We start from the raw sequence: 20,655 nt of genomic DNA, 5'->3' as shown, positions 1-20,655 counted from the left end.
TTCTTTGATACTTGTGCCAAAGCTCTGGGAAAATCAGTAGCCTCTATAAAACTTCCATGTTTCCACCAGCTTATCATAACTTCAGAGGTTTCCTTGTTTGTCAGACTTGATTGACACTGGACTAACAAGTTCAAAAGTTACCAGAGCTGGGGGGGGATATAAAGCGGAAGAGAACTAATAGACCAGAAAATACTCTTGCTAAAGCTTCCCTTAATTGGGAAAATAAGCTAAAACCTCTGTAGTATGTAATGTCATAACTCACTTCAGGAAATGTGAAGGGAAAACTTTAATGTATACTCCTGGTTACCTTTTTTCATAAATGCAGACCTTGGTAATGAAACTTTAGTGTCGCAGCTCTAAGCTGACAAAACCCTTTAGTTTTTAGCAAAGTGAAACTGCTGATGCCATTGATGAATATAATCCATACTGTCTAATAAAGTGAACAAACATTATTTCTGTAGCACTGTATTTCAGTGGTTTTTTTTTAAAGGCTTGGGGGCATTTCAACATTTAGTGAAAGAGATGAAGTTAACCTATTGACTACAGTGCATATTATGCTTGTTAAGTCACTTAATTTTAACATTTAGAAAGAAAGCATCTAATTCAGACTGCACATCTGACCTTATGATTCAGGGAAAGAGACATACCCTCAAGCAATTCTTCTTGCTGAACTTCAGAAGACTTCTGTTTGTCCAGTTGTAAAGTTTATCAAGGTTTCTCTATACTGCCGTTTGCTTTCAGACAATGTCCCTAATTTAATGTCACCCACAGATTTGCTGAAGGCATACAGATGGAGTATTGCAATGGACGGCTACAAACTCTTCAGAAAGGATAGGCTAGGAAGGAGAGGCAGGGGGCTAGCCTTCTATGTTAGGAAATGTTTTCATTGCCTACAGCTGAAAAATGGTGATGACAGGGTTGAGCGTTTATGGGTAAGAATCAAGTGGAAGGCCAATGAGGCAGATGTCATAGTGGGAGTTTTCTATAAACTGTCCAACCAGGCTGAAGAGGCAGACACAATATTCTATAAGCAACTGGGAGCATTCTTGTAGTAGCTAGTGCTTGTTCTTGTGGGGGACTTCAACTTACCAGAAGTCCCCAAGGAACAGCACCCCGCTGGATCTTTTGCTTGTTAACAGAGAAGGACTTGTTGGAGATGTGAAGGTTGGTGGCCATCTTGGGCCTATGCCCAAGATGATTATGAATTAATAGAGTTTTCCATTCTTGGAAAAATTAGGAGGGGGGTAGCAGAACTGCCACCCTGGGCTTCCAGAAGGCAGACTTTGTCCTGTTAAGGCAGTCCTGAAGGGCAAAGGAGTCCAGTAAGGCTGGACACTCTTCAAGAACGCAATGTTGAAGGCGCAGGAGCAGGCTGCCGCCACATGCTGAAAGATGAGCTGGTACGGAAGAAGATTGGCCTGGTTGAACAGAACTGTGGCTAGAGCTCAGGAAGAAAAAGAGGGTTTATGACCTTTGGAAGAAGGGGCAGGCCACTCAGGAGGACTACAAAGATATGAGGCTGTGCAGGGAGAAAACTAGGAGGGCCAAAGCCCAGTTTGAGCTCAGTCTGGCTACTGCTGTTAAAGACAAAAATGTTTTTATAAATACATAAACAAGAAAAGGGAGGACTAAGGAGAATCTCCATCCTTTATTGGATGTGGGGGTGAAACATAGTGACAAGAGATGTGGAAAAGGCTGAGGTACTTAATGCCTTCTTTGCCTCAGTCCTTAGCAGCAAGACCAGTTGTTCTCTGGGTACCTAGTCCCCTGAGCTGGTAGGTAGGGACAGGGAGCAGAATGAAGCTCTCATCATCCATCAGGAAACGGTTAACATCCTGCTGAACCATGCAGATGTAGACAAGTCTATGGAGCCAGATGGGATCCACCTGAGGGTACTGAGGGAGCTGGTGGAAGTGCTCACCAAGCCACTTTCCATCATTTATCAGCAGTCCTGGCTATCAGGGGAGGTCCCAGTCAACTGGCGGCTAGCAAATGTGACGTCCATCTACAGGAAGGCCAGAAGGAGGATCCAGGAAAATACAGGCCTGTCAGTCTGCCCTTGGTGCTGGGGAAGCTCCTGGAGCAGACTATCTTGAGTGCCATCACACAGCACTAACAGGGCAACCAGGCGATCGGGGCCAGTCAGCATGTGTCTGTCAAAGGCAGGTCCTGCTTGACAAACCTGATCTCCTTCTACAGCACTGTGACACGCTCAGTGGATGAGGGAAAGGCTGTGGATATGGTTTGGCTAGATTTCAGTAAGGCTTTTGATACCATTTTCTACAGCTCAAACTCTCAAACACTTACTAAGCCACTTTACCTTACACTTGATGTCTTCTGAGCCTTGCTAATAAAATAAATCTTGAAGAAAAGAAGAGGGTAGATTTTGATGCTAACGAAGTTGAGACAACATGAGAGCTCTTCAGAGCAAAAGTGTGTTCTAGTTCCCATATGTTATGAATCACACTGCCTTTGAGTTCACATAAACAACATGAAGGAACAAACTTCAGAACACTGGATTTAAAATGTTTGTAAATTAAAACTTTTAGCATAAATTTCTACATGTTTGGCTTATGTACTGAATCTCAGTGACAGCTGCCAACTAGCCAAGACTCACACCCATGTCAGACCAGATCACTCTATCAGTAAGCAGGCCTGGGCCAAGGGCTCCAGTTTTTGAGATCTTGTGATTATCAAAGAACCGTGGTTTTCTGTTCAAAAACAAAAAGTAAAAAGTAAGCTTCAATGCTCAAGGCTAAAAAAAAAAAAAAAAAAAAAAGGCATGAAAATGTAAATGTTATCAGTACAGTCATGCATGTCTTACAAATTTTCTCTGGGAATTACTCCAAATTTCTCAGAATGAAATAAAAGGAACATGGCTCATTAGGGGAATCCTGCCAACACCAGCAGAGTACTCTATGTGTGGCAGAAAGAGAAGAGGGCAGTAAATTCAGATTGTCAGTGAGGAAGGTAGAGGTAATTCCCAGCTGCTGAGTTAACTGTTAAGAGGACTTTTGCTACTATTGCTGCTTGGTCTATTATTAGTGAAGGCTTTCATCACATATAAAGGCTCGATTGCATTAGTCTACTGCATATACTAGAAAAGAACAGTTCCTGCTTCAGGAAGCTAATTATCTCTGGGAATAATAATTAAGCACTGAATTTCGGTTTTCAGGTTTAATGAAGTGTTCAAAAGTGCCGGATGTTATTAAAAATATAACTTACTTGATTTCCGACTCATTTATCTATTTTTACCAGTGATGAAGGATTAAAACCGTTCTTTCCCTACAATAAATTTGTTAACTCCCCTTATATAAAGCTAAGAGATGGCCACATATCACATCTAAGTGAATGTCAGGTTCTTTGACTTAATAGTGGTTAGCGCTACAGGGTAAATAGCCCAGTGCTTACTGCAGTATTATCTTCCCTTCTAAGGTACTTTGTACAAAAGTAGTAGCTGTTTCTAGAGTTTGCTCATCTTTCCTATGATGAGCGTTTTAAATGGAAGAGCTATGTAGCAAGCGCTCAAGGCTTTTAAAAACACTGATGCTTTTGATGACCTGGTTGTCCCGCTTTGATCTAATGAATAGCATTCAGAAGCTTGGTTGTGTATTTATTACAGATCATATCAAACTTGCTCTGAGTAAAATAAATAGGCAATTTTGATGCGGCAGTGTATAGGGCTGAGCTGTGAAATGTTGAGAAATATTTAAGATTCTAACTTCTGTACTGCACGTAGTACATGTGTTCTCCAAGAATTCATTTAAGAATACATATCAGGTCTACCCTAGTATAACAGATTATTTGTCAGAAAGGAACATTTTATTTTCACAGTTTGAAACAATATGGTAAAAGTTCTAAATGGTGCACAAGGAAAAAAAATAAATAAAAGAAAATGACGTAAAAGTTTTTTGCCTAGCTTATATCTGAGGAATTATATTTCTCACTGACACAATTTTTTCCATTTAGGACCAGACTATTGTGCTCTTCAGGACCATGGCTGTGAACAAGAATGTGTTAATACAGATGATTCCTATTTTTGTCGATGCCAAGAAGGGTTTAGACTTAATCCAGATAAGAAAACATGCAAAAGTGAGTAATCCTTTGGACATAATGAAGTTCATCTGCTTTTATTTCTTAAACCAGCTGTGAATGGTTTCCTTTCTGAAAGGATGAAAGTTTTCTCTATTATAAAGGTTGAAACAAATCTTTCTTTATAAACTTGAATTTTAACTGAGCCAGTCATGCTAGAAAAATACATAGTTTGCTGTTTCATAGACTAAGTTGTATATTACACATTTTTTTAAGAGATGCAGGAAAACTTAAAGTATAATATAGAAACCACAGTGGCTAAAAAAACCAAAAAGTTTGTTTCTTATTTTCTGACTTTCTGACATTGTCCTGTAGTTACACAAACAGCTTTTTTTTTTTTTTTTTTAATTTTACCTTGCTTTGCTGCTGAGTTGCGTTAGCCAAGGACAGATGTATTTCATTAGCTTTGAGAAAGTAATGGATTGGTAATGTAGTTATGAGAAGCAACTTAAAATCACACATGAAACCCCATACAGTTTTCTTCAAACTGTATTAACAGCCTCAGCAATGGTAGGGTTCCAAACCAATTGTACATATTATTTACTTCACAAAGCCTTTTGTGTTACAGCTTGTACTGAGTTGGGGTCCAGAAACTCAGCAAGTTTTCAATGTAATGCTGTTAATAAAGAACTATCTTGACCTGGTGAATCAGTTCTAGGGGGGGAATTGTACTGATATTTTATAAGTACGAATCTTGATTAGAGCAACATAATTATATTTCTAGACCCTCATAAAATTTATCTGTTTTTACAACTATGTTTTCTTTCAGTCTTAAAGATGTTTTCTCATGAAGCATCATTATGTACACAGTGTGGTTTTTACAGCAATCCATACTCTGGCTTTTATTATCTGTATGGTATTTTAATACATCCAGGTTTTTATAGAATGGATGTACCTTAATCAGTATAGGAGTAAAAGAACTATATTGTCTGGAATACTTATTGCTAAGGATTTAATTAAGAATTAAAGACAAATCATAACTCTCTTTTGGGGTACTTTTCCTTAACTTTAGGGGACTCTGGATTTGGCTGTAAATCTGGTGACTTTTTCAGGATTGAGCTCCCATTCCAAAACTTGTTATAACAAAGCTCATGTTAGATAAACTTGTAAAGTAAAGTAGAACATTTGCATATATGCCCTCATTATAAATCAGGAAGAATACATCGCTGGTGACCAGCACCAGGCATTCCTCCTCCACCGTGCACCATGGTGCATAAATTGTAATGACTACAGGAGCAGGGGTATGGAGTCAAAGTGCAGTCTTGCTTAGCCAAGTATTTGCAGTCAACTCACAGATCCACGACTCACTATCAGATGTGCACAGTTTTAAAAGCTGTCCAAAGCATAGAATCTGGTACCATTCAACAAAAGTGAGTTTTTCTAAGCTGTTTTACTTCAGAAACCCTCACGACTGGCTTGAATTCTTTAGTGCTTTTCTCTCTACAGAAGTAAACTTCTGTGATTTTGGTCAGCATGACTGTGAACATGAATGCATTAATACGGAAGAGTCACTTGTGTGCAAATGTCATCCTGGATACACCCTACAACACGATGGCAATACGTGCAGAAACGAGTATCTCATGCACTGCAGCAACTAGTTACTGCAGTGGGGTGAGGTGTGAACAGAACGAGAAAATGCTCCTGAGTCCCTTCTGAGATCTTTTTGAGCTATGCAAACCTATGTTTCCGTAAAGTCAACCACAAGCCAGCCCTAATGAAGTCATGATATAGTAAGATCCCAGATTCAATATGGAACTAAAACATCATCTTCTCCAATACAAATAACTGGGAAAAGGTGTTCAGCCATGGTGTCAAACACAACGGCAGAGCTTACTCTGGAACATCTGTATCATTGCTATGAGCTATTTAACTGCAGCACACTTAAAACTAATGTATGTAATGTAATGTAATATGTGGAGATGTGTAGAAATCTCCCCCTGCAATATGTTTGCACTTTCATCAATCTGTTTAATAAAGTGTCCTCTGTTAATAAGAATGCTACTAAAGGAGGGACCAGTGTTGCACCAGAAGACACCAACAGCACTACCCACTTCCCGTCACCTAGTTTTCAGCAGATACTGTTGTTGTTTTTTCCAGAGAACCATTTTGCACGTCATCTAAAATATTGGTAGCGTTTTTGCCTGATGTACTTATGATAAATTTTTCCAAAGGAACACTCTGTCACTGAAATTAAAAATAGTTTATATGCTAGGGAGTAATTATTTTTAAATAAACTATGTGTGATAAAGCCTTATTTAAAGATACTTGGATGTGTTGCAAGAACTTTTTAACAATTATGTTTTTAGGCTATCACAAGTTGAATATCTAAAAATAAGTATTTCCCAAGACACAATTTTTTTTAAATACAGACCTTTCCCCTTTTCCCTCCCTTTCTCTTCCTTAAAAAAAAAAAAAAAGGCAAATATGATGAACAAATTTACAGTTATACTATTTCTTAAAGCCTGGAAATTAGTTGCTTTGTGAGTACTCCACTCCTTGAAAGCATGTGTTAAAAGATTCTGCATTAGAACCCAAAGTATTTAAATGTTAAAATTCACATTAGTGTGGATGTTTGTATTGTAAAAGATGGTGCCAAACTACAGATGCATTTTTTCACAGACTCTTTTTTTTTATTATTATTTTCTCCTTTTTTCCACATTTTTTGTGTGCTCTGAGAAGTTACACAAGCCTCTTCATGGTGATGTAAACCCTTGGAATAAGGAGACTGTTCCAGCTGGAACTTGCTTCAACTAGTAAAAACTTACACCTCAGCTTTGCTTGTTCAAGCCAATGTTACCTCTCCTTACGTATTATGGTAAATCTGGACTGACTCCTGCAAACGCATTGCCTAGTTAAATAAACTAATAAACAGCAATATTTAAACCTAAGTAATTTTATGTTAAGTATAGGATTTTTTTTTTTTTAAATGTAGACAGCTACAGACGTGTCTGTTCACATCTGTAAATGATTTGCAAATAGAGACATGAGACTCTGTTTGTGTCTGAGGGAACTCCACTACTTTTGATCAAGTTAAGCTAAAGTGATTTGGGCCTATATAACTAAAAATAGCCATTAGCAAGACGTGAAAAAAATCTTATGAGAAAGTTCAGTATAAATCTTTTTTCCTAAAATGTGCTTTTTCTATACTTACGGAGTCAGCAGATTACATAGTACATTTGCAAGTGCACGTATCTCACTCTAAAGCTTTGCTGTCTGTTCTGTGGACCAGTTTCATACAAGATTCAATAAATATTCCATTTTATCTGACTTGGAATCAGAATAGAAATAGGAAAACAAAGTAAATGGAACAAGTTTAGACACTCCCATACTCATAATTTGTATCTTTTCTCCACTGGGCTTGAACTGCTGTAACCTGTTGGCAGGATAGTTTTAATTTGTGATTGCTCATTTGTTGAAAAGATTTTACTGTTTATGAAATAATCCGGAAGCTATAATTTCTTTTACGAGAGTTACTAATATTCCTACTTCTCTCTGAGAAAATTTTATGGTGAACAAAAGAGAGAGTCTTGCCTTTTAAAGAAAGAAAGCACAATCCTGTGGGTAATATGAGGCAGGACGCTTTGCCTTAGTTTCTCTTTGTGACATTCGGCAAGTACTTCATCAAGTTTGTCGTCTGCTGTGTGGGGTTGTTTTATTCATTTCACTTAGGTGTTGTTAATTAACTCATGTTGTTCAAATAGGTGGGAATGCTGCATAAATAAAAAGCTGTATTGATCTTTTCCCCTTGGCTCTGCCAAGGTATTGTGCACAAACTACAATGTCATAGTGTTTGTACCTAAAACTCCATTGTGCTTTCTTCAATTATGAACACAAATCAATAGGAGTGGACCACTGTGCTGAAAGTAATCATGGCTGTGAACATCTGTGCCTAAATACCGATGATTCCTATGTCTGTCAGTGCTTTGAAGGATTTGTCATTAATGAGGACCTAAAAACCTGCACACGTAAGTCTTCTTCTTGATCTCAGCTCACCTGGGAAAGGTTTCTGTTTTCATACAGGGAAGAGGACACACCTTCAGCGGAGGGAAGTGATACCATCCAGAGGGACCTCAATAGTCTTGAGAGGTGGACCTCTGTAAAACTCATGAAGTTCAACAAGATGAAGCACAAGGTCCTACACCTGGGTCAGGGCAATCCCGAACTTGAACACAGACTGGGTGATGAGCTAAGAGAGCAGCCCTGTGGAGAAGGACATTGGAGTACTGGTGGATGAAAAGCTCAACATGAGCTGGCAACGTGTGCTTGCAGCCCAGAAGGCCTACCATATCCTGGGCAGTGTAGCAGCAGGAGAAGGGGTAACAGTTTTAAACTAAAAGAGGGTAGATATAGATTAGACCTTAGCAAGAAATTCTTTACTCGGAGGGTGGTGAGGCCCTGGCACAGGCTGCCCAGAGAAGCTGTGGATGCCCCATCCCTGGAGGTGCTCAAGGCCAGGCCGGATGGGGCTTTGGGCAACCTGGGCTGGTGGGAGGTGTCCCTGCCCATGGCAGGGGTGTTGGAATTAGATGGGCTTTAAGGTCCCTTCCAACCCAAACCATTCGGTGGTTCTATGATTCAATTTATTCTCACAGATTGAATTTCAAAAACACATTAATAATGCTTTGAAAGCAGACACAGAGAGTAAAAGGACTTGGGAAAAGGCACTTGTCAAGATGACTGTAAATTCTAGTGTTTGCAGCAAGTCTTGGAAGATATGTCCATCCCCAGTTGTTGAGGACAGTTTTCCAGTCACATGACACATGTGTCTGACTGACATTTTAAGATTCGCGTTCCCCAGGCAAACTGCATCATCTGATCTGGGGCAGAAGTGTAAGTCCCATACAGCTTTACTGCTCACATGGGAGCCCTAAATAAATGAACAAAAGTTGTCCTGACAGCTCTCCACCCTTTATAAATCTAATGATCACTGAGAATCATTGCAGTTTCACAAATGGCCATATTGGTCTTTCATTGGAAAAAAAAAAATATATAAAAAGGGCCGGGAAGAGAGGAATGTGATCATATTTTGCCTGGTTACTTTTCCTGGACCTGTCGTCTTTGATGAGAGAGTTTTGGCCACCTTTTCTGCAGATTGCAGAGGTACATTGTTTTTCAAGCTTGTTGAGTGTTGGAGTAGCTCCAGACTTAGCTCCTTTACTTGCACTTGGGCCACACAGTTTTAACAGAAATCAAAATGATACAAAAATAATCTTGGATACAAAGATAATATTGGGAAAAGTGAGGCAAATCTGCAAAGGCAATTCGCCTTTGTCTTTAACCTTATCTTTGTCTCTGTACTACCCTTTTTAGCCCCCCGCAACATCTTGGCAGATACTGCTTCTATCACTGCAAAAATCAAAAAAGGGACAGATAGTAATGCAAAATTAGTACTCTTATATTGTACATATTATAGGGATTGGGGTGTGCTAGAAACAATTTATCTGAAAATTCATCTAAAAGAACCACTGGAAATTCAGAAAGAGCTGACCTATGTTTTTAATAGTTGATCAACTTGCGAATGGAAAAATCCTTTTCCTTTGTAGTAAAAAGAGGTATTTTATTTCACTCAGTCATTTTCCTCCAGGCTGTAGTTGGAGACCCATCAGCAGCATTAAAACTGTGCTGTGGCTTCTGGAATCCCTCCATGCAATAAAACTGAGAGATTTTGAATGGTGGTTCTTCTTGCCAGTGTATCCCTCCCCTCATATTTATTTAGGAATAAGATTTGTCCTATTCCTGAGCTCCTGAGATGAGTCGCTGAGATATTGTGGGTTTTTTAGACTGCCATGAAAAGAGCTCTGGCACTTGGGATGTCTTGAATGAGTGGCTGAGTGGGATTAGCATTTAACATATACCACTCCTAATGGGAAAACATCGGGGACATGACAACACTGGTGTGATATATAGAGGCACAGGTATCTTAAGACAGCTGGAGGAACACCTGAGTGGTAAACAGATTTCTGCTTTGACAGCTTAGTACAAAACAATGAGTGGCACTGTGTGTGTAACCTATAAAGAGCAGTGAGTGCTGTCTGCGGATTCCTGGGGATATTGTGTCTTTGTACTATGCAGAAGAAACACTCAGGAAATTTGAGATGAAAAAATGGACCACATTTGACTGTTCTTGTCATTTTCAGTTCTTTGCAAAAGCTTGGATAGCCTAAGCCAAAGACCACTGAGGTCCCAGAGAGGTTTTCTGCTTGCTGCCACAGCAGCTAGGTCAGGCACACAAGCAAGTTCTGGGGAATGCCATGTTTACCTCAGATCATTTAGAAACCATTTTTGAAGAGTGTTCACAAGGTAGCTTTTCTGTCTTTGCCACTGTCTTTTATAAAATCATTGTTAAAGTGCTGTTTTTATTATAATTCTGTTTGTGAGTACTGAGGCATGGACTCTCTTGAGTTATTCTAAACATTCTCAACTCTGCTTACAACAGTCAATGCAAAGTGTACCACAAAGCCTTCTTAAATTTTATTGAAGGTGTATGTATATTATCGGATAAGGAACAGGATTGTTGCTTAAGTGATTCAATGTGTTTATATTTACTTGCTTATATGCAATGCAAATACTAGGGATGTAAATAATAGTTTAATTAATGATTAATATTTAAAAAAAATAACTTTCATTGCTCCTGCAGGAGTTGACTATTGTGCTCTGAGTGATCACGGCTGTGAACATTTGTGTATAAATGGTGACAGATCTTATACTTGTCAGTGTTTTGAAGGATACAGGCTTCGGAATGATGGGAAAACTTGCAAACGTAAGTTATTATTCAGCAAATCAGTGCTAGATTTTTATTTCACACACACAAAAAATCTGTAGGGTAGGATTTGATTACCTAAACATGGCTTTCATTTGTGTCATTTTAAATGCTCTAGGATTGCAGAAGTTCACAGTTTCCCCTTTGGTGTCCTGTTTGCCAGCAGTATGTCAATGTCTTGGATACTCTAAAGGGGCACTGGGTGCAAACTTTTAGGCACCTGAATGACTCCCTGAATGTCTGGGACATACAAAAAGTAGCTCTGATGCTTGTCTGTTGTGGATCCAAAATTATTTTACTCCAACTTACACCCTTATATCAGACAACTGTAATTTTCTTCTCAAATCAAGGCAAAAATATATAGCATTTCAAAAGACTTATACAGCACAAAGAAGCCTGCAATACTAATGGAATGTTCACTTTTCCCCAATGTGGTATAAGGGTCATTGCAAAAGAGATATCATAATTGCATTATACATTTGGCTACGTTACGCAGTTCTGAAGAGTGACAGATATAAAAAGGAACTGAAAATTTCTCTCCAGTATAAGAACACACACTAAGTGATCAAAGAAGAATTGTGCATAAGTCCTTAGAAAACACAGAGGCATGAAATACTTTATAACTATAAACCAAATCATATCCAAAGATCTCATCAACATCTGCTGTTAAAAGTTTTTTTTGTAGATGTTTTTTAAAGTCATCCAGACCCTAACATGACAAATTAAAATCTCCATATTATCAGTTTGTATTACACATACCACATCAACAACCTACTTTGTTAGTCCATGCGAACAGAGACAAATTTTGCCTGTCTCAAAAAGTACTGACACTTTAACATTGCAAAAAGCTAAAAGGAAGTGAAATTTTGTGTCCATGCAACAGTCTTGGCAAGAAAATAAAGGGTGGGGAAAATAAAGTGTAAGTAAGAAAGATGTTAGTTTATCCAATGTTAATAAATAGACAATTTAATTTTATTTTGAAATAGAAGTTGTAACTAAATCACCTATCAGGAAAGCCCACTGAACATCAGCTTACCCAACTATAGCTGGCAATTTTCAAGAATGCCACAGCAGGATTATACAGTTGGTCTTTCTCATTACATTTAAACACTACATAAACTGAGCTTTTGTAATTCTAGTTTACAGAAAAATGACAAACACCATCTGAACTTAACCACAGGGAAAGAAAACATAACTACATCAGGTTTGAGCAGGTTTATTACTGAAGATAAAATGATGGTGATGGAAAGATACGTTTCTCACCAGAAAGTTTACTTGAAATGTGGATGTGGGATTTAGGTGTCTTTGGAAATCTCTGTGGGTAACTAATCTTCATGCTGGGGACACGTGAAATTATACAAACTCTGGAACCAAAACGGTGCACTTTTCCGTAGTAATAAGGTTATAAAATTTGTACAACAAAGATGTACCTTTTTGTTACAACAGAAATTGACAGCAGGTGGTATAAACGATTTGCAGAATTGAGTCTGGAATACCAGCAAGAACAAGAACATTCAGTAACTGAACATCCTGTCCTTAACTAACGCAATTCTTAATCTGTTAAATTACTCTCAGGTAAAAATGTCTGCAAATCAGTCAACCATGGCTGTGAACATGTTTGTGTTAGTGCTGACAATTCCTACATCTGCAAATGTCGTGAGGGATACATATTGAGAGAAGATGGGAAGACATGCAGAAGTGAGTAACCAATATATATTGAACATTTTTGCACGTGCATTAGGCAAGGAAAGAAAGGAGTTTATCACTTCTCACTAGAAAACATCATTTTGATACCTACATTTTTAACATGTTTTCATTCAAAACTATATTTATATCTGAATCATTCTCAGGACAGGACATCTGCAAATCAGTCAGCCATGGCTGTGAGCATATTTGTGTTAACAAAGATGACTCTTATGCTTGTGAGTGTCATGAGGGTTTCCTGCTGAGAGAAGATGGCAAAACATGCAGAAGTAAGTACTCTGGTAATTACTAGTAGACTTTTATCTACAGTACGTAGATCTGTGGAAGTGTTTTAACTAAAAGCAGTAGTTTATTCATGATATACTATTGTTATACCTGCCAGAAGCTTGTAAGAGACTCAGTGGACAGAAATGGTGTATTTTAGTAGCTAAACTGATATGACTGTAGACAAAAAAGACCCGCAAATTTTCAGGTACCAAGAGTTAGAAGTGTTAGCTGCCTAAATTTTTGTCCATTTCTTCCAATGATCTCAGTAGACCTAATGAAAGCTATTACTTCTCCCTGCATAATATATTCATTGTAGATGTGCTTTAACCAAAAACCGTCAACTATTCTCAGATAAAGACATTTGCAGCTCAGTTGCCCATGGCTGTGAACATGTTTGTGTTAATGCTGATGAGTCATACATCTGCCAGTGTTATGAGGGATTTGCATTAAGGGAAGATGGAAAAACATGTAGAAGTAAGTATCCTTATCTTTAATAGAAGTTTTCCTTATAATCTGTGCATTTGTAGACATGTTTTAAAGTCTGGCACCATTATTTTTTTTCCAGATAAAGATGTTTGCAATTCTGTTGACCATGGCTGTGAGCATGTTTGTGTGAACACTGATAATTCATACATTTGCCAGTGCTATGAGGGTTTTGTATTGAGGGAAGATGAGAAAACATGTAAAAGTAAGTTACTTGATGTTAATGTGTTTTTTACACTCAGGGGTCTACTGGAGAAGCATGTTGTGTTAAAGGTAGGTCTTATTTATGATTTTACCTGACAAAAAAAGAGGATAAATTCATTATTTTACTAGGAGGTTATTACTTTTAGCATTTATATTTTTGGAAATGTACTCATTTATTAAACTGTAGTAAATAAAATCTAGATTATCCCTAGGTAAGGACATCTGCAAATCAGTCAATCATGGCTGTGAACATCTTTGTGTTAATAATGACGACTCATACACTTGCCAATGCCATGACGGATTTGTACTGAGGCAAGATGGGAAAACATGCCGAAGTAAGTAGCTTATGAATAAAAGCAGATATTTCATTTCTCTTTTACTTGGAAATTATTCAGTGATTCACAGTGGTCAGAACGGAATATTGTCCTGTATAGATCATAAGATTTTTAGGAATTAATTATTGTTGGAACTAAAGCTGTATTTCAGAAAATCAGCCAGTTTTAAGTCTTTATGTGGCTTTTAAAATGTGAACCTCATTTCTGGACTATGCCAAAATTTAATCTTGAGCATAGGATGTTGCTACATTTTACTTTGATGAGTTGAACTTCTAATTGCCACTGTGTTGTTCTGTGTATACTCATGTGGACCATAATTTAACCTGTTCCTTAGCTTAACCTCTTATCATGGTCTTTAGTACATGATAAGCAGATGAAACTCCTTCAAGCTCTTTATATGTTTTCTTATCTTTTCATAAATCTCTTCTTGCTCTCCTAAAGCCTTTTGTATTTATCAGCATCCTTGCGGGGACACCACACTGGTACAAAGTCTTACAATACAAGGTACAGTAGGGTCTAAGGTATAAGAACTATATCCCTAATTCTTTTTTGAATCTACCCTTTTTTTTTATGACCAAAGATAGCATTAGTCTCTGACCATACAACTCTGCTAAAACTCATGTGTAGCCAGTTATCTACCATGACCATAGCCATATAAGGCTCTCAGTCACACAAGTGTCCCACATCCTGTGGGAAGTATAGCCTTCATTCTTTTTTTTCTAAATATGTAAGTCTAATTCTGGCTATTTAAAAATATATATGGCTTGTTGTTACTCAGCCTGCAAAATATTCCCATCTCCTTATATCAGCAGCTGCTCTATTTTTATTTGCCATTCCTTCAACTTTGGAATAACCTGCAAACTTTGTCAGTGATTATTTTATATTTTCTTTAAGATGGTTCATTAAAATGTTAAATAGCAGAGAGGCATTCCTTAGAAAGAAAGCCACTTGACAATTCCCAATTTACAATATATCCTGAAGACCTCTCTAGCCACTGTTAATCCATATAATGTTTATTTTGTAGTTATTTTTGTTTTGTTTTCTTAATCAAAATAAATACCAAGGCTGATACCTTACTGGATTCTCCATTGTATGAATAACCTGAGCTTTACAAAACAGCATCATAGTCAATTTAAAAAGATACTTATTTACTTTTCCCAGATCTATTTTTCCATAATACCAACTTGATTAATTTTCTTTCTTTGATTTTCTCTAAATCAAGGTCGACATTATCTATTCCATTGTTTTAATGCAGATTAGTGTCAAGCTGACAGGCTTACAGTGAATTATTTGTCCTTTTCAAACACTGTGTGTGTATGCACAAGGGATGGAAACTCCTCAGTGTTTTGGGGCTTCCTTGGAGTTCTGGGAGGTAACAAAAAAATAACACTAAGCAAAAAATAACACTAAGCCAGCTCTGTTACACCTCTTGGCTGCAAGTGATCTGGAGTTACTGCTGTTTCTTCAGTAGGTGCTGTGTGACCTACTACTCAGCTCATGAAACATCATTCCAACAATATTATCAGTAGCCTATTTCATAAGTTCCAGTTTGAATATACTAAATCTTTTTTACCTCTTCTGGATTAAGATTGACAATTCTATTATTTCTGTCTACTAATTAACAATATACTGTTAGAATGATTTGGTTTTTTTAAATAGCCTTTAAATAACTTACTCATACTACCCTTCATTTTGTTGGTCATGCATTCCCTTTTCCTTTATCTTATTATTTCCATGTTTTTGAATTTCACATTTTCATTTTCAGTAAATAATGTGAATTTTCCTTTCATTCATTATTCATATCTTATAGCTGTTTTCTGTTTCAATTTCTAAAGGAGGTTGGTTTTTAACTACTCTGGTATTCTTTTTTGATGATGTGACTAAGTTTTTTTGGAGGTATCTAGTTAAGGTTACCTAAAATAACCTTAAATAATGCAGTCATCATTACTTTTTATTTTTATATTTTATTTTTTCCTCCCATCACAAAATCCTTTGGCTCATAATTGCTTTCAGCTATGTAAAATTTATCCTTCTGAAGTAATAGCTGTTTGTTGCTGGCTTGTATTTCATTCTGTTTGAAATCAACAAATATTGCACACAGCTGTGCATAAGCTGATGCTAACTAATGCTAATTTTTACTTTCATAACCATTTCTTCTTTACCTGCTAGAACACGATCTAGTCTAGATTGTTATGTCTTGAATGTAATGCTTGTTGAGTTAGAACATTGTCCTCTATAGTATTTTTTGGAATTTTTGTATTGGCAGCATGAAACCTCCAGGTAATGCGTCTCAGACTGAAGTTCTTGTGAAAACATAAATGTCTTCCCTACACATTGAACTTACTTGCTCTGCTAATTGCTAAGAACCAAGAGAAGCCAGTTGATGTAATCTGGATTTTGGCAAAGCTTTCAATACAGTTTCTCACATTATCCTTCTGGACAAAATATCCAGAATACAGCTAGACGAATACATAATACAATGGGTGAACAGCTGGCTGATGGGTCAGTCTCAAAGGGTGATAGTGAATGCAGTTACATCAAGCTGGCAGCCAGTCAGTGAGGGTCCACAGGGCTCCGTTTTAGGGCCAGTTCTCTTCATTGTGTTTCTAAATGATCTGGACAGGACTTGACTGCATAAGTAACTTTGCAGATGACACTAAATTAGCAGGAGCTGTTGATTGTGGAGGGTTGAGCAATCACGAACCAAATGAAATTTAACAAGAGTAAGTGCTGGATTCTGCACCTGGGATGGGGCAACCCTAGCCATATGTACAGACTGGGGGATGAGAGGCTGGAGAGCAGCCCTGAGGAAAGGGATCTGGGAGGTTTTGGTCGACAGCAAGTTGAACGTGAGCCAGCAGTGTGCCCTGGCAGCAAAAAGGGCCAACCATACCCTGGGGAGCATCAAGCGTGGCATTGCTAGCCAGTCGAGGAAAGGGATTGTCTCGCTTTGATCTGCACCGGTGTGGCCTCACCTCAATTACTGTGTGCAGTTTTGGGTGCTACAATATAAGAAGGACATAAAACTATTAGAGTGTCCAAAGGAGAACTATGAGGATGGTGAAGAGCCTGTAGGGGAAGATGTATGAGGAGTGGATGAGATCCCTTGGTTTACTCAGCCCAGAGCAGAGCAGGCTGAGGGGAGGCCTCATGGCGGCCTGCAGCTCCCTCACGAGGGGAGCGGAGGGGCAGGCGCTGAGCTCTGCTCTCTGGGGACAGCGACAGGACCCGAGGGAACGGCATGGAGCTGGGACAGGGGAGGGTCAGGCTGGGGGTTAGGGAAAGGTTCTGCACCCAGAGGGTGGTCGGGCACTGGGACAGGCTCCCTGGGCCTGTGGGCATGGCACTGAGCCTGCTGGAGTTCAGGAAGAGTTTGGACAATGCTCTCAGACATACGGCCTGATTTTTGGGTTGTCCTGTGTGGAGGCAGGAGTTGGACTCCGTGATCGATGTGGTTCCCTTCCAATTTAGGATATTCTATGGTTCTGTGATTCTGACCAATCTGAACTTTGCTGTCAGAGGTATCCACGGTTATATTTCCTATGTAAAGGTAGTTCTGCATTAGCAACTGGGAATATATATTTTTTTTTTGTTGCAGTGAAAAAGCAACAGGGAATGCTGATAGATGGCTTGACTTCCTCCTGTACTTTCTCCTCCTCTATCCTTCTTGAAGAGGTTATGATGAACTGGTTTTAACATTGCACTCATAGAAATTCCCCCATCAGTTTTCAGCAATTTATTTATCCTCTTAAATGAGTAGTTCCTATTCTCCTGGATTTTGCTTATGCAGATTCTTGGCATTGATGTAAGAGTCCTAAGGAATTGTTTTGCTTTGTGTCCTGTGGTGTTTTGCTTAATTTTGTTTTCACTAGCATGAATTTATGCTAAATGACTATGCTAAATTACTCCTTCCTTTTTCTCTTACTGCTGTTAGTGTAGTGTCCCCCTTAATCTAGTCAGATTAATCCTAAAATGATTCATTGTCAGTGGGAGACCGTCCAAACCGTGCAGTTCTTTCTGCTCAGATAGTAAAGAACTCGTGCCCCATGTGAGCTAAACTGCCAATCATTCATCTAGCCAGAAATTTGCTTTCAGCATGCATGCTTCCAGATTTCTGTGCTCATGGGATTACCCCTACAGTCTTTATATAAATATAAATATATATATACAAGTTTAACTGGGAAATCACATTAAATATTATCTGACTATTGCTAGGCAAGGATATTTGCAAATCAGTCAACCATGGCTGTGAACATTCCTGTGTTAATGCTGGTGATACATTTATTTGTAAGTGTCAGGAGGGATTCCTGCTACGAGAAGATGGAAAAACATGCAGAAGTAAGTAGTCCAATATTTATCAGCAAACTTTTTATCTGCAGTTCATGCTTGTGTGGAAACGTATTAACTAGCAAGAGCTGTCATCTATTCTCAGATAAAGATCTTTGCAAAGCAGTTGACCATGGCTGTGAACATGTTTGTGTTAATACTGATGATTCCTATATCTGCAAATGCCATGATGGGTTCCTGTTGCGAGAAGATGGGAAAACCTGCAAAAGTAAGTAGCATGATAACTTAATTTGGTGAATGACGCATATAATCAAGACCTTTGCTGATATATGTTAACTACTGACTCTTTTGTTTGCAGACAGGGATGTTTGTAATTCAGTCAACCATGGCTGTGAACAAGTTTGTGTGAATACTGAAGATTCCTACATCTGCAAATGTAATGAAAATTTCATACTGAAGGAAGATGGAAGGACATGTAGATGTGAGTAGCCTGAGCCATAAGAGTATGGTTTTTTTTGAGGCATTTAAGTGTTGTACCTGTGAGTGTTTCCACATGTGTATGTTTATTTGTGATTTCTAACTACTTGAGCTACATTTTGAAGATATTATCTCTCCCTAAAGAATCTCATCTAACAAACTCCATCCATTCTCCTCAGATAAAGATGTTTGCAAATCAGTTGACCATGGCTGTGAGCATATTTGTGTTAATACTGATGATTCCTATATCTGTGAGTGCCATGAGGACTTCATACTGAGGGAAGATAGGAAAACTTGTAAAAGTAAGATGTTTGATCTTCATTACGTACTTTCTGATCTGTTCATGAAACATATCATGTAGTGCATTCTTTCTGTCTTTAACACAGCAATAACTTCATAAAATAACATGCAATCAACTTAATGGAAATGAGCTCCTTCATGGAAGATTATTGCTCTAATTTTTATGTTTTGTGAAAGTTATTTACCTGGATAACTGTGCTAAATATTATTTTCATTATTCCCAGGTAAAAATATCTGCAAAACTGTCAACCATGGTTGTGAACATGTTTGTGTTCCTACTGGTGATTCATACGTATGTCAGTGCCACAAAGGGTTTATACTGAGGAGAGACAGGAAAACATGCAGGAGTGAGTAGCTGGAACTTTTATGGGGAATATGTTATTTCAGTCATAAAAGCGATAACAGACTAAATTTTCTCAAAAGTGTCTTATGCCAGTTTTGCATTTGAGAACAAATCTAATAAGGAAATTCTCTTAACAATTCTCAGATAAAGACCCGTGTAAATCCATTGACCATGGCTGTGAACATGTGTGCATTAATAATAACAATTCATACAGCTGTCAGTGCCATGAGGGTTTTGTCCTGCGGCAAGATGGAAAAACATGTCGAAGTAAGTAACTGAATAAGTCTATCAGACACTCTTCTCCAGTATTACTACATAAAAAAAATCAAAGATGTTCTACTTCTTTGTCATATGTTCTTCAAATGACGTTTGAAATATTTGAATTTAGAAATATTTTAAATAGAATACATATAAATATTTCAATTTTTCGTAGGCAAAGATGTCTGCAAATCAGTTGCCCATGGTTGTGAACATATTTGTGTTAATAATGATGATTCATACATCTGCAAATGTCAGGACGGATATGTACTAAAAGAAGATCAGAAAACTTGCAGAAGTAGGTACATTTTATTTGGAAAGAATTTGTTTCTTTGATTTATAAAATTACTTGACCTCACTTCAAATGCCTCACTTCAAAACTGATGTATTGTTTGAAAGCCCAAAGCATATGTGAGTGTGATGGGAAATGTCTTGAACAATTTAGCTTGATGCTCTTGTAAACAAAAAAATAACAAAATGAATGGTTGTTTTGATACAATATCAAATACAATAATAATCCTTTCCAAACATCAGGAAAAAAGTCAGAACAAAATCTTATTATCAAGGAATGTGTACTTTAAACAGATTCATATACTGTGGAGCTTTTATCTTTATATACTAAATTTTAAAATATCATTAATTCTATTTTCTTATCTTCTAACATGACATCCTTGGAACATGATATGCATTTATCTCATCACCCTTTTAATTTCTGGAGGAGAAACTCATCTACTGGAGCTCAGTAAAAATATTTATTCTGCAGAAATGGATGCCTTACTTGAGGAGAGTATTATTACCAAAAGAATGGTAACATGTGCATGGCTGATCTCAGTCATAATTAAAACAGTTTGCCATGAACTGTTGCCCTGTCTCAACATACGCAGTGATATTGAGGTGGTTCTGATATTCAGTTCATTTCCATTGTTTTAGTACATGACACATCTTTTCCTCAGATGACTGCAGAAAGGAATTCTTGGACAGTGGTTCTAAAAAGGAGCTATGGTCTATGAAGAACTGTCCAAACTTTAAAACTGAAATTGCATATCCCTACTGACTTGCTAACAGACAGCTTCAGTAATTTCTGCAGTCAAAGCAGAGTGCTTACAGGCTGCTTTGGTTTTTGCAAGTGCACTTAACCAAGTATG

At 37.8% G+C, this 20,655-nt stretch overlaps 1 protein-coding gene across 6 annotated transcripts in view; it reads left to right on the top strand.

Annotated features, from left to right (window-relative positions):
* Nucleotides 1–20,655, top strand: part of MATN2 (matrilin 2) — a 68,693-nt gene that overhangs the window by 36,174 nt on the left and 11,864 nt on the right. For 5 of the 6 annotated variants that reach the window (XM_083823332.1, XM_083823330.1, XM_083823335.1 and 2 more), the window contains exons 7-21: nucleotides 3,970–4,092; nucleotides 7,935–8,057; nucleotides 10,730–10,852; nucleotides 12,428–12,550; nucleotides 12,703–12,825; nucleotides 13,175–13,297; nucleotides 13,389–13,511; nucleotides 13,723–13,845; nucleotides 18,061–18,183; nucleotides 18,278–18,400; nucleotides 18,491–18,613; nucleotides 18,789–18,911; nucleotides 19,134–19,256; nucleotides 19,397–19,519; nucleotides 19,686–19,808. In XM_083823332.1, the coding sequence (XP_083679458.1) occupies nucleotides 3,970–4,092; nucleotides 7,935–8,057; nucleotides 10,730–10,852; nucleotides 12,428–12,550; nucleotides 12,703–12,825; nucleotides 13,175–13,297; nucleotides 13,389–13,511; nucleotides 13,723–13,845; nucleotides 18,061–18,183; nucleotides 18,278–18,400; nucleotides 18,491–18,613; nucleotides 18,789–18,911; nucleotides 19,134–19,256; nucleotides 19,397–19,519; nucleotides 19,686–19,808 (1,845 nt within the window). The remainder of the gene's footprint in view (nucleotides 1–3,969; nucleotides 4,093–7,934; nucleotides 8,058–10,729; nucleotides 10,853–12,427; nucleotides 12,551–12,702; nucleotides 12,826–13,174; nucleotides 13,298–13,388; nucleotides 13,512–13,722; nucleotides 13,846–18,060; nucleotides 18,184–18,277; nucleotides 18,401–18,490; nucleotides 18,614–18,788; nucleotides 18,912–19,133; nucleotides 19,257–19,396; nucleotides 19,520–19,685; nucleotides 19,809–20,655) is intronic. The other variant, XM_083823333.1, reaches the window with a different exon arrangement.

Source organism: Anser anser (genome assembly GCF_964211835.1).
Source record: "Anser anser genome assembly, chromosome: 2".
NCBI lineage: Eukaryota > Metazoa > Chordata > Aves > Anseriformes > Anatidae > Anser > Anser anser.
The sequence above is the reverse complement of the archived record's forward strand: the minus strand, read 5'-3'. Positions and strand labels throughout refer to the sequence as shown.